The following is an 18,119-nucleotide window of genomic DNA, read 5'->3' as shown; positions in this document are numbered from 1 at the left end:
AAGAAAAAAGTGGAAAACTTGAAAAATAATTCACTAATTAGAGAAATTTAAAGCCATGAAATTACCAATAATATTATTATATCTCAAATACATTATATTTTTCAAGAAAATATATACCTTCTCAAGATCTTATTATAACAATTATTTGATTCCATTTCAATAATTGAGATTAAATATTCCGGTAACTCATTATTATATTCCTTCAGAGCCTTCAAAAAATTTAGCAATGGCACGGAGCTATCTGCTTTGTCAAATGACAAACAAGTAAAGAGAAATCAATGTTAATTATATGTTGACATTTTAACGTTAATCTCACTCCATTAAAAATACATATTTACATGTTTTCTAAGTTTTTTTTGTAGTTGAAACAAAAAACTATTCACAAATCTATAACGACACCACACTAATATCAGTACTTAGTGTAATGGGAGTACTTACAAGTGCAGTAGGCGCTTCTTTGACGTAAGCGATGTCGAGCGCGATCTCATTCCTGGCGTTGATGAAGTCCTGGAAGGAGGAGTGATGCGCCGAGTCGAGGTGCTTGCAGTAGGCCAGCGCCAAGTCCTGTTTGGGCAGCTGCAGCATGATCTGCCTGCGTCTGTACTGCTCCCCCGGCGAACCCACTTTCGGCACTTTGCTCTCCGGTAGTTGCCAGAAGTATTGCTCTATCTGAAAAAATCGTAAATAATTATCAGGTTTAGCGAAAGAATTGAGGAAAAATTAGTAATGGAACAAATTGAGGAACATACATCACACACGTTAATATGTAAACATCGTGTCTAAAACACAAGTAGAAAATGTTCTTCATTCTGGAGGAATTTTTCTCTTTCTGGAGACTTTTCTCCATTCTCAGAATGGAGAGAATCTCTTCAGAATAGAGAAACATTCCTCTAGAACGGGGGAACACCTTTCACAAATTCATTTCCAAGTCAAGTTGAGTTGTACTCTCCATTTTTGGAAATCAGGTGGTAATCAAAAACTGTTCTGACGTTATTCTTTATATTTAAATAACGATTAGCCTCCTGCTTGGCATCAGTCGGTAAAGCATGAGATTTTGATATAATCATATAATTAGGTCGTGGTTTTTTAATAGGATTCAGTCTCAAAATCTTGATAGGCCTAGATATGGGCTTCTCCTATAACTCTTGTAATTCAATAAAAAATAAATATATATAAATATGATACTTATACTATAGTGTTGAGGAATAAAAATAAATTGCACACCATAAACGTTTCATACATATATTAAACAAATAATGCAAAAAATAGATCGAGGCAAAAAATATATAAAGAGCGATAAAAAATATAATATAAAAATAGACAATAATTGAAATCAGTAAAATATCACAGGCTAAATTTTATATTCTAGATTTATGGCACGAATCATTCATTACCATGTGCCTTTATCTTAAAATCATATGCATTCTTTTGCATATAGCTGCGATATGCGCTCGCTAATACTTGTCGACTTGGACAATTCAATTAAAAATATGTGCTTTAAGATCAGCTTGATAAATTAGCCACTAATAATCCAAATATATATATATTAAAATCTCTGGTGCTTAGCAGATTTCTTTGTATCGAATATATATTTTTATCTCAGGGTGCAAGATTCGGCACCTGACGGAATAGGTAGAGCCATTCATCTAGTGAATTAGAGCTATAACAACTATCGCAAATTATACTGCAAAAAATTAAATATCATATGCATATGTTTAGTAGCCTAGATTTTATACTTCTTTGATTCAATAGAAATTTATGAAATGTATTGATCTATCTTTTTCTTTCAATAAAATACCTTTAATACTAAATTTTACTTGCGCAAGTATTACTCTTATTAATTTCTTAATTTATAATAAAAACCCTTTCGGCGAGCTAGCTTTGATCATCAGATTAATTCGAAGCACTAGGGCGCCCATCACTAATTCAAATTTATCACTCACGTGTCGAAAATCTTCTTGTAAGCCGCCGATGTCGATCCAACTCCATGTGGTCCGGGAATATGGTAGCCGGAATCGTCTCTTCCCAGGGGTTATAAATTTATTTAAAAATGAAAATGACTTCTGCTTTATAATAGCATCACGAAGTCCTTTAAGAAATTTAATAATTTAATTTAACTTTGACTTTTACAAAATCATTAGCAGGGTACTACGCTCTAAAATATTTGGGGTCCTCTTATGGTGGCATTTGGTTGGCGAGTGCTGGTTCTCCTTTTTCAATTTTTACAAATCTCATTTCCGACTTTCAAATTAACATAAAAATTTGAATATCTTAGTCCTCCGCCATTTAGGGTCAAATAGATCTTACAAAAAATATCAAAATATTGCTTAGATTGTATGATTAATAATTTCTTTGCTTTCGAGCCATATCGATAACATAGACTATACAACAATTCAACATAGATTCCGAACATTTATAGAAATATATATAAATATTTTTGAATTGGCCTACAATTGCCGCCTATTAACTGCCGTTTTACTATTGGTGCATGCAAATTTTATTCGGTATTCATGCGCCTGGTACCTCTTATTTCCTGAATACATTAAATTATTTTTATTTGGTTTATTTGTTATGCTCTTTACATGCTAGCTAATATTCTATACATTAATATTAATTCCATGCTACCTAATAATTAGCCACGTGATCAGATGTTTTTTCACATTGCACACCATCTGATTGCAATAAAGCTCTGCCAAGGGGTTTTGGTCAGATTCTACGTTTCTCGATTTGATCGATCTCTAGGTCACCGATCCGTGAATACATGTACCTAACCTCAATCTTCAAATATTTTATATAATAATCTATTTATGAGCAATAAAATTCCTTCAAATCCTTTTTAGGTTTTTGTACCATTTAGCCAGAACAAGCTGAGGCTATCTAATCTTAGTTATTATCTATTTGGCGATATTAGCCAGTTACTTTATTTTCAGACCTATTACAATAGTTAATGATTCCTACTCGACTCTCCATTCTAATTTTGATATTCCAATGTAGTATTGATATTCTAAATCATACTACACATTACAAAATGCAAAAAGTACTGACTACTTAGTACAATCATAGAGAAACAATAGCGTAAGTAGATATCCTATGGTATAGGACGTTTATGTCGCAACTTTTACTGTTATCTCAAGCTGATAGTCCACGTATTTCTTTCCCAAAAAGGTGTGTGACGATGGTAGTCTCTCATATTGTGCCGTTCATATACTCTTACCCGGTCAAAACAGTAAAAATAGACAATAATCGACAGTAATCGGGTTGAGATAACAGTAAAAGTTGCGACATAAACGCCCTATACCATGGGATATCTACTTACGCTATTGTTTCTCTATGGTACAATCATCTGATGAAGAAGTACAATGCACAATAATATTATAGAAGGGGCATTACATTACATGAGATCTGATATTTGCATTAGATAATGTAATTACATCAGATCCAATCATACTTCACAATGAATTTTATATTGGAACATGATCATCGCATACAATAATTACAGGTGAATGATAATGGATTAAACTTTTGAAGAGAATCCACCAACCTTCCTGGACGACAGACCAGGAGGGACCCAGGAGTAGCCTTCCTGCAGACACCGATCTCTCGAGTTCCTCTTCTCGGGATCCTGGGATGGCTTGAAGCCGAGTCTCTCCTGCACGTTGATCCACTCATCGTGGTACACCTCGTGGTCCTCCCGCGGGCACTTGCACGAGTTACACGTCTTCCTGGGAAACAGAGAAACGAAAAAGTTTATCAAAAACGAACGATATAATCCCATTAAGTTTATCAAAACCTATTTACTATAATGCAATCATATAAATGTTTATCAAAAACGGTTTATACAATGCCATTATCATGAAATATCATAAATTCAAATATATATTGAAATATCATTGCTATAATGCCATGTTTTTTAAAAAAATGGATGATATTATAATGCCACAAGTTGACAAGTTACATAACTTTCAAAACAACACAAAAACATGAAATGGGCAAGAATATAATCAAAAAATGGGTGAAATAAATGTGCTCAAAGTTGAAAAATTTCCTAAGCAAGAAAAAAACAAGAATATAATTCAGATGTACAACCATACGCATGATGATGTTAAGGTATTTCTCCATAGTGGATAACTGAAACACTAAATACTCAATGAATTATTTCTCCATAGTGGATAACTGAAACACTAAATACTCAATGAATTGTGGTTAAAATTTGTTACATTGCCGGCTGTACTTATAAATAATTTCCAAGAACTAAACTAAGTAACAGCTTCATAATTTTTTCAAATTACAAAGTTCTTGAAGTTATATGATGATTTTCTTCTTGTATATGTTTTGGCAAGACAGATCAATCATTGATAAAAGGAAATTTAATTAATTCATATTGATAAATATCACAAGCATTTCCTCAACTCAGCTCCTTCGTGTAAGATGTGTATTTCATAGAAAATATATGCTCAATTTGATATCGTAGAAACCTTGAGAAAATCTAATAAGAGGTTCAAGAACATTGATCTTTGATATACTGAGAGCATATTTCACGAATCCGTGAAATTCTATTCACGAAGAACTCGCTCTTGTTATTGAAGATACTCAATATAAAGGGTGTCCAAGTAACAGTGATATTTGAGATAACAAAATACATCAATGAATCTGAAATAACAAGCTCACTGGACCCTTATCGGATCACTGTTGTTCTTTTTCTTCCTTTTTTATCCCTTCTTAAGAAAGAACTTCCCTTAATTTATTGCATGCTGTCAGCCAATAACAGAAAACTGAGAGTATAAAGTCCACCTTAAAATATCACTATTATCACGACGGGTACAAATATGTAGTCAATCTAGATAATTCAGCAATTCAGCTCATAGTGAGAAGATAAATTTATTCATGAGAATCATAGGACTCTACATGGATGTTCTAAAAAATAAACTAGAAAATGTTTGGGAATTGACAGATTTATTCTATTTCAGAATTTTTTAATTGGAAACCAAATAGAATAATGAAATATATGAATGCGTATGGCTTTTATGGAAGGTTCCACCTCACCTGAATTTATTTAGTTCAAGCCATCAAGGCTTACGACTGCCATACTTGAAAATATACAATATAAATAGACAATTGGTGTTCCACTTCCGAATTCAGCATAATTCAATCTTTAGTTGAAAAACTAAAATATACTTCATAATTGTTGAAGGTTGAATCACTGATAATCTAGATGAATTCTCGAGGTTGGTTTTGTATAAGCGACACCATTCGACGATAGGGGAGGAATACTTCTTTTCCTATTAAAGAGTTTTGAAGTTTGGATCTTATAAGAATCACTTAAAAAATCGACAGCGAGGAAGGGTCGACACTTACTGAAGTACCAAAATTGTCTTTCATGGTCCGCGAATTGTGTCTCATAAACGTAAGCGAATCTTAAGTTTTTGTAAACGTCTCCCTCAGTACAGGTGGATGAACTTAAAAGAAGAAAAGAGGAAGAAAGGAGAAGAAAAAGAGGGGAAAACGGAAAGAGCATAGAAAGAAAGCAAATAAAATCGATAAATTGGTAGGAGAAATTGATAATAAACGAAGGGTATCCCAATTCGATTCCATTGAGCAGCTGCCTGCTCTTCTGTGATAACGGATACACGATGACAACAGACTGGAAAATTAGGTCCTCAGTCATTTTTCCCTTCCGATTCTTGTTGGGGTAACTGGAGTCAATAATAGGGAGAGAATGCTTCTGGATGGCAGGGAATGTATCAAATATCTTGAAAGTTTTCTCAAGAGAAAAAGAGTCTGCTATCAGCTGAGCTGACAGTCTCAGGAAATAATTCAAATTTTTTTCTATAATCATTTGATAATAAATTTTTCCATTTTTTCATAGCCTTATGTTATTATTGTAGCTCAATCGATTGAACATTTTTTATAAGTATTTGCTTTGGATATTTTAACAAAATGCATAAACACAATGAACAATAACATAGACTGGAATAATAATGGATACATTCAATACACACAAAATAACTATTTTTTCGCCCCACTTGGATGTAATGAGCTGGTTTTCGTGCGTCATATATGAAGGCCGAAAATGATTGTTTTCTGACCAGGCCGGTAAAAGTTTTATGGCCCTAGGGCTGTAAATAACATTAAAGTCAGCTGATTCTGATTTGATGTGAACGTGTTTACAAAATAGTTTATGAAACGGAATCAGTTTATGCTTCTAGAATTGAATAAAGTATTTTGCAATAAGATACTATCATTTTATTTGGATGAATGAAATACAGATAAGATATATATTATAAACAATCCAAATTCGATTCAGAGTAGGATAGAACTTCTAAACTTCCGAAGTCGATGACAAAAATTTTTGTTGACGTTGACATTTAGATTGGCCAAATTTAAAGTGTGCTGAAACACCTGATCAAAAAACTTTCTTGTGCTTATTATTCAATAATTAAAAAAATGTATAATAATATCATCTTATTGTCATTTGAAAGAATAAAAAAGTATAAACTCAACCTCCCACATGATTAAACATAATCTTTTAGGTTACTTAGACATATCAGAATAAAAAATACATTTCCTTGGACAATTTCCAGATATTCAGATTACCTCATATTTGCTAGAGCTATGAACTTCCACTTCTGCTTCCGGAAGTGTTTAATAAACAATTATTCTCATATATATATATATATAATATATATATATATATATATATATATAGTTTATTTTTCTGTGTGGCGAAAAACAGCGTTCGCACGAGCAAAAATGTTTTTCCGGCTCTCAATCTTTTCTCAATCTTGAAAACCGATTTCGAACCGGAAAAGTCTCATTTTCGGCCCTAGGTGCGAATATACTATTACATATTGATGGAAATCTGTCAAATTTTTCAATAACCACATACGTCTGTTACTGCATACAATTGAAGTAAGTACTGCATCAGTATTAACATCACCTGTTCTAACTGGAAAAATTAATTTAAATAAGAATAATAATTTCAAAGTGTTAGATTCTTAAAACACAATTTGAAACAACACAAAAAACCGGAGAAAGTTTTCATGTTAAATCATGGTCTGTGCAATATATTGTGAGTTCAAATAAAAATTGAAATAATTTGATTACACTTTAAAAAGATCCTATAACTTCAACGAATCTGGATTTTTATTTATGGTGTTCTCCATGTTCTTTTCCAATTATTGTTGTCCAAAATAGGAGAGGCTTAGTGTAATTGAGGTAAGTCACTTCAAACAGTCAATCAGAACCCCCCCAATAATTTCAATTATTGCAGAGAAGCACTGGTAGAATAAATGCTTTGTTACAAATCCGAAGTCTAATATTCTAAATAGAGCAAGTAAGTGTGTAAACTAAAACATTGTTTAAATTAATTATGATTAATTAGAATTATTTTAATTTGACATGATGACAGTTGACATGATGACCATGTTACGGTCATTATGTGAAATTACGGTACTCTATTTGCTCATTTCATTCGATAAATAAATACATCGTCATGCTTCTAAACACACATAACGTGCCAATTGAAACCATTTCATTATTAATTTAAGAATTACTTCCATTATTATCAATAGATTAGTACTCGGTTGATTACTTACGAAGTACCTTACAACCTGACCATGAAAATCAAATCCATTATAATTTAATAAATGTTAATCGATAATTCAAACTTCCGCATTATTTGACATGCATCACTCCAATTAGATTATTTGTTCCAAAATACCTGACAATGAGTTCGCATAGCTCAGCCTGGTCGAACACCTTTCCATAGAGTTCTAGAACTCTGACGCATGCGTACTTCATTCCAGGCCATGGAATCAAAGTCGTATCCAAAGGTTCATACAGCGGACAGTACAGTGTTTTTCGTCTCTCCAACATTTTCGAAAAACTTTTTCAACTCGTAGATACTTCAAAGCAATGTTTTAGCACTCAAAGATTCCTAGTCTATGGTGTTACTCACTTTTCCGATTTCTCCTAGAAAAGTCTGTTCACTTCGAAAATTCAATCAATTAGTCAGATGTTTTCCAAAATGTTACAGAGTTACTAAATTTTCACAGGGAATGCCACAAGTAGTCTTTTAGGCCCACTTCTTTTCAAAATAATCGTTTCGTTCCAACAGTCTCACAAGCTGTTATTCACTGTGATTAATATAGCCTACCTAAAGTTTCAAGCTATTATAAAAAACATTTGAAATATTGTTTGAAACAGTTCATAGTGAGACTTTATTATAGTGAGGAGTAGTATTTGAACAAATCAGAGCTATAAAGAATTGAGATCAATGTTGAAAGTCACTGGCAAGCTTGTTTCATATCGTAGACACTACTCCAACAGGATTGATAACTATAAGACTCGAGCTCTATCACAACTGAACTGTTCTACGCCATAAAAAAACAATAACACATCTTCCACAGGTGATCATTGATTTTCTAATTAAATGTTCTCTCCTACTGTTTATGCGTTTTTCTTGGAACTCGATTGTTTCACTGTCATTGTCTTAATGCACTGACTTTTATTTCTCATTGTTACAGGGAAATATGATAGCTTTTTCCTCGATGTACTATGTTGATCTGACTAGAGAAAAAAACATTACATTATTGTAATTTGATTACAAAAATATAATAGAGAATCAGAGAGTATAGAATGTACATTCTACAGAATGAGTATAGTATAGAGTATATACATTCTATACTTTATACTACAGAATTGAACTATATAAATGAGAGAATAAACAAATATAGAATATACATTCTATACTCTTTGTAGATAATATGAATATATAAAAGTAATGTAGACCTATTTTAAAAATATAACGTTCTATAATTGTATCATTTGAATAGGTATTGAATATTAAATATGATAGCTGAAGTGAGAGAAGATAGAATGATGAAAGATGAGCAACTTTTTCCGTGTTGAGAATTAATTGCAGAGAAAAAGCAGGAACTCAGAATTGTGTTATTCAGCTTGAATGCTAATTATTTGTTAGAACAATGGGAAGTTAGAAAGAAAAATTGCTAGTAATCCAAGATTTTGAAGCAGTGTTTATGAGTAGTTTGATGAAGATTATTATTGTGAAATGATTATTGAGATTTGTGAATTTGATCGCAAATGAACCTTTTCCAAAGTAGGATATTTATTCATTCATTTATTCAAAAATTAATATGACACACAAAAGTATCCACATTTTAACAATTTTAAAATTTGTTTTTAAGGAATACTCATTTAATTAATATATTCTACTGATTTATTCATTCATTTTCATGCATCAATTTAGCCAACGATACGCAAAATCATAATCAATGACGAGGTTGCTCGTGACTAAACACTCTTTTGATAGAGTCGAAAAGTTCGAGGATGGGCTAATTAAATTATTTGAGGATAATTTATTAGATGATAATTTGTAACTGTTTTGATAACATTTTTCATTATTCTATCAATGTATCAAAACTGCTATTATGTATCTATAACTTCTATTTTTTCATCCAACATGTATGATTTAAAATAATATTTGTAAGCATTCTAAAACAAACACGATGCATCAAAGATAATCGCAGATTGGCGGCAAACTGACGTTAAAAATAAACAACAGTCAAGAACCGTCAATCATTTACGGTGCTATTTCGAAAATACAGTAGAAGAATCGGACAAAAGAAAATAATAAAGTCGGTCATATGCTATACTAGCCTCAACATATGGCTGCCAGCTAATCTATTATTATTGAATCCACATTACTCACAGCAAACTATCAAGAAATAATTGAGAAAACGATTATGCATTATTGGACTATAGAATTTTGTTCCAATTCAAACCACAAGGTTTTCGTAGGGTGATAGAAATACAGAAACCTAATGCCATCCACAGTAATGTACATGGATCGTTCGCATTATCATCCCTGATTCACATTTAATCAAATTTTATGAATCACTCCGCCTAATTCATTCAAATTCTATTCTTATAAGTATCCATTCGTATGAAATCACATGAATTTAAAATCCAGGTCAAGTTTGAATTCCGATCAAAATTCACAGTGATTTAATAAAGCTCTTATCAGCTTATCAATGAAACTGGATTATATTCAATAAGGAAATATACCGTTAATAACAAACCACAGCATGATAACAAGCAAAACAACACTTTATAAACAACTGCTAGGTGGATTGAGTCTGGAGTTAATGATTATTTTATAGAAATAAGACATTGATATGTGAAGACTTGTGAAACAAAGACGCAACTTGTAAGAAGCAACACGATACACAACACTATAACAAATCACCCATAAAAATTCATAAATTATAAATAATGAGGAGTACAATAAACTTGTAGGCTAGTACACAAATCAACACTCAAGCTACAGAACCGCACCGAAAACTGACCGATATTCGTACTACTAAAATTACTGGTTGAAATTCACAAACGCGAATTCTTAATTGCACTATGACCATATTTACTCATGATAACAGTGACAGAACACAAAGATAAGTTCACAAACATAGTTTGAATGATAATGTGGAAGAGCCTTCAGATTTAGAGAGTAGTTCAACCCATTAACAGCTATTTCTAAATTTCAGTGTATTTTGTTGTAGTTCCTACAGCAGTTGAAATTCGTGGAGGGTCAACAACAATTATAATATTATCTATTAGAAAACAAAATGTTTGTAATTCAGAAGCGCTATCACATACATTGTATGACTGGATTGAAATTATTCATATCAATTGTGTGAGTTGTCACAATTTTTTAATGTTTTACATGAATGTCAACGTTATTGGCTAATTTCTGGCTATATTCCATTGATTTGAGAATAAAGGGTTTGTTTGAAAAATATTTCTTGTAATACACATATACTAGCATAATTTATTGACATCAGTAAAATTTTTGACAAAAGATGTTATTTGGCAAAATGTTATTCAGTTCAGTTTATTCCAGTTCAATTTTCTGTATTATCTAATTCCAAATTATTTTAACACCTATCTCTAGCAATCTAAATGCCAGCTGCTATTCTACAGAAAGTACTTTCCTTGTGATGTGTCATCAGGGTTTCGAATTGTTGAGGAGTGAGAGAGTGAGGAAGAGTGAGTGTGTGAGAGTTGTTTGTTAAGTTGGCAATGTCATAGGTCATTATAATTAGAGGTGCTCTAAACGCTGCTCTTCGTAACTCTAGCCTAGCCGTGCCGAATTAAAACTTGATGACTTGTAACACAGCTTGTGAACTCAAGAAAATTCACATGAGAGACTACTTAGCTCATCTATAACACATCATCTCTTTGCTTGTTACCAGATCATTAATAATAATAATATTTTTAGGAATATTATTTGAGCTTTGGACGTTTGCTCAAGTTTTGGCTTGTATCTGTTGTTTCTTTTTCAATCATTTCTACAATTACAAGATTAGATTTCATGATCAAGTGCTTGTGGTTTTGAATCGACTCGAATGAGTAGCTTCACTTCCACCTCGCAATAGTTCTCCCTTTCTCATTACCATAGCAAAACCCTGAGGCTTTTCCTTATAATAAGGGAGTATCAACAACATAAAAATAGCAGATCAGCAGATTTATATAAAATCATATAAATCACTATTCAATCCAAGAAGTATTCCTTGTCGAATAAGTTATGATTTATTTGCCTAATTGACTTGTATATTCTTGAAGTATGTACAATAATTCGAATTCTGTCTTGTAGACGGAGAATAATGGTAGAGATAAATTCAACCAGTAACTGATTCACGGCTTTATAAAAACAATCTTACAAAACATACAAAAGTTAATAGTTCATCAGCTCAACGAAGAAAATGAAGTTCTTGATAGGTTTAATTGATTTGAAAATTTTATGAATTGATGAATTATAGTTCTGGTTATTGCTTCTTCTGGATTCTCTATCAATAAGTGATGATTTGGAATTTATCCATACGAGATCATAGATAACAAAGTAAGTCTACCTCTTATCATGAAATGAGTAGGGCGAAGTTATTACATTACACCAGCCTACAATGCAACAATGCATGAAGATCAAGAGTGTAAATTACATCGTAACAACCCAACTATATCAAAGTATAGTGTTACAGTATTAACAGGCTATTTTGTATTTAAGTAGTAAGTACTGAAGTGGTTTCAAGCGTTCCGAATTATACAATGATTGCATAGCCTAGATTCTTACAATCAAAAAACTCAATCATCACAGATTTTGGCGTATAAAAATATTAATCTTGAACTAGAAACAATAAACAACAAATTTATTATCACAAATGTATAATACGATTAAGTTCGTATAAACATCTCAGTCGACGATTTCCAAATCATGATGTAACAAATCCACGTCAACGTTCGTTTTCAAATTTGTGAGCTCTTACAAAATTATCTAGTCAAATTTTTCAGAATAAATAAAAATTCATCAATGAGAGCAAAAATATCAGCCAATCAGTGAATGGAAACTTATTACTAGAAGTATTTCCAACGACAATTTGAATATAAATTCATAAAAATATATTTAGAAGGTATAGAAAAAATTATACAAAAATTCGAATTTGGAGGATGATGAAAGATCATCTCATTTTATATGTGAACAAGCATCTAACATTTAGTTGGCATTTAACGTCTTCCTCGCCCATTCATTCTACTGTTGACTATCTCTTTCACTACTCTCCCACATCCCTTTCGTTCTGCCACCTTTCATACACTTCCTTCTTCTCTTTTCATCATTTCTCGTCTTTTCCTAGTCCTCTCCTTTTCTTTCTCATGATTATACTTGCTCTCTAGACTGCACTACGCAATAAGTAATTTTCCCTTGCCAACACCCTCTTTCTCACCACAGTTTCCTTATCCTCCTCCATATCCTCTTGCTCTTCCCTCTCATCATCCTCCTCCTACTCCTATTCGCCACTACTCCACGGCTTCCTCTCATCCTCCTTCCTCTCATATCTTCATGTACCTCTTCGTCATCCTCCTTTCACCCCTATTGTCGCAAATCTTTTTCTTCTTCTTCCAACACACTCCACCTCTTTTTCTCTCCACCACAAGTCATAAATCATTTGCAAATCAAGGTAGTCCACGACAGTCAGAAAAGACAATGAATCACTATTAACACCCGACACCTAAATTTCGTTGGCATTATCATCTCATTCTTTTTCACATTTTCTCTCTCCATATTCGTCCTTCTCTAACATTTCCCAACCCCAATCTCTATTCTCTATGTTCTGAAAGCACTATGTTCTCTTCCTATTGTACTCCTTCTCCTCTTCTCAATTTTTCTGTTATTTTTTCTCATCACTATCTTCCTCTCAGTCGACATCTAATATACCACGGTTTTATACCATTTTAATCTTCCTAGATTTTCCTTCATTCCACCAAATCCCATCTTCTCTTACTTCTTCTCCTCCCATCTTTTGTTCCTATTAATCTTTTCTCCTGCCTCTTCTTCTTTCCCTCTCTTCTTTCACTTGTCTTCTCATTGTTGTCTCTCTTATTTTTCTTCTCATTTTTGTTCATCATGATAAATAATCTTCTTCTTCTTTTCCTCTTTTTCTTCCTCTTCTTTTTCTTCTTCATCTCCATCCTTTTCTTCTCCTTTTCCTCCTCCTTCTCCTCCTCCCCCTCCTTCACCTCCTCCTCCGCCTCCTCCTCCTTCTTCTCATTCTTCTCCTTCCTCTTCCTCTTCACTTCCTCAATCTCCATTTTTCTCTTGATTATTATTCTCCTTTCCCCATTTATCATCATCAAATCTAGAACTCTGTGCATCAGCATAAACAGCAGTGAAAACCGCGCGCGTGAAAATTTTCCGTTTTCCGCCAACAGCTCTGGTTAACCTTTCGCTTCGTTCCGGGAGCTGAAACAGAAAGGCAGAAGCCTCCCAGCCAATGGGAAGCAAAGAAGCGTGGAAAAGTCGGCGTGAAAAGGTCAATGGGTCATGAATTTTCGATGGTGTCGAAAATTCCACCAATTAGGGACAACTATGTAGCAGACCACCCCTAACTGAAAATTCAGTATTGTTTCAGATGCTAACATTTACCACCTTTCCTCAATGGTTATAATCAGTTTAGAAGTTGAAAGTGGCTGTCGCAATACCTATTTCTACTAGAAGTAATAGTAGGTATTGGATATAGTCATAGGAAGAAACAAGAGTCTTTATAATCATATAAGTTGTCTATGCTATGGTGAACAGCAATGGGAAACGGCTTCAAAGAGTGAGAATGAGGATGTTTTGATAAAAGGTATACACTGAAGATGTCCTACAGATATTTCTCAATAATTTAAAAAATTGATATTTCTATCGGTTGAAACTGCGAGCAATGGGAGATTTGTTGTCTACTCTTCAAACGCAGACAATTTTCTAGTTCAGTTCTAAAGTAAGACTTTTTGGGCTAGAGGTATCAAGGAATTGAATGAAAAAGACTAAGAAATTGTCAAAAGAGATTGACAATGGTGTAATAACCAAAACCGGTTTTTCTCAGTATCAATAAATCTGTGGTTTTTGACAATTTCTTAGTCTTTTTCATTCAATATGAATAATTACCACAATATCAACTTCTCAACTACACAAAAAGTATCAAGGAATTCTTAAACACTCGAACTAGCTCAAAATCACCTATACACCTATAGATTGTGTTTGAAAAAATTTTAAGAATCTGAATATTTATCGAATAAAACTTCTTATGAAGGCATTTAAGAGCTTACAAACTTACAATTGGACATTTTAATCAATGATGCACAGGAAATTGGGCAAAATTGCAATCAATAACAACTGGAAATCCAATGGTATATGAATAATTAGAAGGAAAACGTTGAATATGAATCACCAGAAGTCGAACACATGAAATAATTTTCTACATGAAGAATTTGAGTTCTGAGTTTTCTCTCAGAATGAATCTCAGAGTAGCCAGCAAGACAATGATTTGAGAAGCTGTTCCAAAGCAATGTAATAACAATCGGAATATTTCGCATTTCTAGGAATTACTGTACTCATACTATTACAATAGATTCCAAAACACGTTGTGCGAAACAGGCCTCAAGATAAGCCACAGAAAATACTCGAACCAAAACCCACGTAAAACCATAAAATTTGAATTCTGAACAAAATATCTGCGATTCTTTCTCACCTACACACAAAAACAAACCAGACATAACAATTTTGAAAGTTAAATGAAATAACTCATCAACATTCATTGAGAACGACGTTTAGAATCGGTTTTAGAGCGATCTCTGTCGAAACTAACTGCCTACTGAAGAGGAGGAGCAACTTCAAAGAGATTTACTAACGTTAAACGTAAAGTAAACTATGCTCACACCTACACCAGCACGAACAGGGAATTCCTTTGAGACGTTTATTGTATTTACATGTTCAATAGCCACTTCAACGCTGAATAGCTCCATTTAGATGGAGATGGCTCTTATTCAGATGAACCTATTGACTGGTGTTTTAGAAGTTTTCTGTGAATGAATGGCATCTTTTAGAGATCGGAATCACTAAAATTTGTGAAGTCATATTTGTTTCTATTTAATATATGGATTGACAGGAAAAAAATAGCCATCAAATTTATTGAATCGATAGAGTAATGGAGGAGTTAATTAATGAGTAATGTCAATATTTATCTGTGTCATTGAAGTTTGCACTAATAATATAATATTATTACATGTGGGTAATGATGATATAGTCTACAGTATTTATTGAGTCTATACCTCGAATCGAGTAGCCGATATAGAGTTGTATGTAAATAGATATAGGTATTAATAGGTAGTAATTAATAGATGGATGATCTGAAAATAAATTATCAATATAGCTATTGCTTTTGAAAATAGTTCACTTATGAATCAATAGATTTCAATAACTGTGAAGAGGATTTTAGACTTCAATAAAGATAAAATTGAAGGGTCTTCTCAACAAAATATAAGTGCTGTTGAACAAAAATCAGGTTATGCCAATGAATATGCGATATAGAACCCACACTGAAAATTTGAGAATTGTGAGATATGTATGAATAATCTATTGAATTTCTACAAACTTCTATTCAAATTTATCATAATTTAAGAGTTATATCATTCCAGTCAGCTATGAGTTGTTATCAAGATATTGATGACAATGAACTTAACAGTTTTCACACTATTAAACCACATAGATTTTGAGAATAGTCATCTATTGATTGGAGCAATAATTGAATACAAAATGATCTATAATATAATATTCGAGCTTAAACTCTACCTACACAACTGATAAGCACTACAATACAAAATTATCTTTAAGATAATTCTCTCTGATTAACCCTGGTATTGTATTATATGACACTCTGTACTCAAATATTGTAAGACGTTTTAGAATGTTATAGAAAGAAGTGTTTTATATCGTGACATAAGAATTTCTGTGTAGTGAAAGATTATTTTTGGTTTTTATTATATAATCAAGATTTTTATAGCTAAATGAAGCAAAAATCATTAAAAAAAGAAACGCATTCCGCATGCTATATCCTCTGCACTCGTTGATGTTTTTCTAGTGCTTATACAAGTTCAATGTTTACGGAAATAAGTCGCACAGACATAATTTGAAACAGGTGTCACATTGTTAAGTCACGCGCGCGCACATTGCTAAGCACAGGCGAAGCACGCACAAAAATCAAGTTGAACTTGACTGAGAAGTTTTCAGACTGAGAAATGTCGGCCGGTAAAAGCTCCGGCACCTAGCGCCCCTAGCGATCACTGAACAAACTACTAGGACCCGTGAAACTCCGAACTGGTCAATAGAGACGAAAACTGACTTTTCACCGAAGATTTCCTTGGAATATTTTGTTCAGATAAGAGGTATAAAAACGTGATTTCTCATTCATTTTGCGAATGTAGGTTTTTCCAATATTTTGTGGAAGTGATTACTTAGCTTCACCTTATTTTGGATCAATTAATTTTGTCTGAATTCGGAGAATTCAGCTGAGAAAAACAGATAAGTGTTCACCTGTATTTTTTCTCAATCTAATGATTTATAATTTATAAGTACAATATTTCAATTGTACAGTATGGGAATACATGAATATAAAGTTTCAAGTTTTTGTGGTTATTCCACACATGAAGCTGAAGTAATCAAAACGAGACGAGAGGCAACTTCACAAGCCATTTTACTTCAAGAGTGAAACATTTTGTCAAATATTATTTACAATTGATAATATAAATCGAACAAGACAATCATGGATTCATTTGCAGGATCGAATAACAGCTTATTCATAAAAACATAATTTAAATATTCAAATCCTCCCGTTGATGGTAAAGTACTCACTACTCAGTGCAGAAAGTAACAAATTGAACAGAAACCACGACTTGAACATCTAAAACCACCTATTAACCAAAAAAGTTTTCTCGACCACCTCAAACTCTTTCTCAGCGCTTCTAATCAGCGCCAGTCAGTGAACCGAGGAGACCTCTCATCAACCAGCGTCCGCCATAACTTTGGTTTTATAGCCACAGATTGCAAAGACAGCTGACGCCTCAAGATAAACCCCAAACTCGGTTGATAAACCCATTATCACACCACAGACAGAGACAACCCTCATTAAACGTTCTAGGTTGAGGGTTCTACATTGAATACTAAACGAGATCTGGTTAATTCCTTAACTCACTAATGTTCTGCAATAATTTTATCTTGAATAATTACTCAGATTTAATGTCCTGAGCCAGCAGAGACGGAACGGCACAGGAATGAACTGGATCAGTATAGGTGCAGAAAGGTCGAGTTTCAATTTGTGAGTTCGAGAAGTTACTGTAAAGTAATGTAGTAGTAACTGCAGTAGAAGTACACTGTAGTAGTGATGCTCTTTCTTAGTTTTTATCATCAAAGTATAGGAATTATAAGTCATAGTCAGTTTAAAAATATTTTTACGGTAGTTCAGAACTCACTGATCTCCCAGTAAAATATTAATGATAAAATGATAAATTCCAGGATCTCAAGAGTTTTTACATACTCAGTACAAATTATTTTCAACTACTGAATTAATCATGATAATTTAATTCAATTTAGAAGTATTTTTTTTTAATTTAAAAGTTATTTTTGTATGTTTGAATTGTAAACTGAGTGTGTAATTAAAGAATTTTGAAATGACACATAACCTAGCTACATTTGGACTGTTGTATAAATTAGAATTGGAATAGGGCGTTTTAGT

At 32.8% G+C, this 18,119-nt stretch overlaps 1 protein-coding gene across 8 annotated transcripts in view; it reads right to left on the bottom strand.

The window, feature by feature from the left end:
* The window catches only part of LOC111051634 (four and a half LIM domains protein 2), a 276,721-nt gene that overhangs the window by 140,241 nt on the left and 118,361 nt on the right, over positions 1–18,119 (bottom strand). For 6 of the 8 annotated variants that reach the window (XM_039437942.1, XM_039437946.1, XM_039437947.1 and 3 more), the window contains 2 exons: positions 3,542–3,722; positions 439–669 (listed from right to left, as the gene is read on the bottom strand). In XM_039437942.1, coding sequence (XP_039293876.1) covers positions 439–669; positions 3,542–3,722 — 412 coding nt within the window. Of the gene's footprint in view, positions 1–438; positions 670–3,541; positions 3,723–7,720; positions 8,569–18,119 lie in introns of all 8 variants that reach the window. The other 2 variants (XM_039437941.1, XM_039437945.1) reach the window with 1 other exon arrangement.

This window comes from Nilaparvata lugens, chromosome 11, assembly GCF_014356525.2.
Source record: "Nilaparvata lugens isolate BPH chromosome 11, ASM1435652v1, whole genome shotgun sequence".
In the NCBI taxonomy this organism is placed as follows: Eukaryota; Metazoa; Arthropoda; class Insecta; order Hemiptera; family Delphacidae; genus Nilaparvata; species Nilaparvata lugens.
This window is presented reverse-complemented; position numbering and strand designations above follow the sequence as displayed.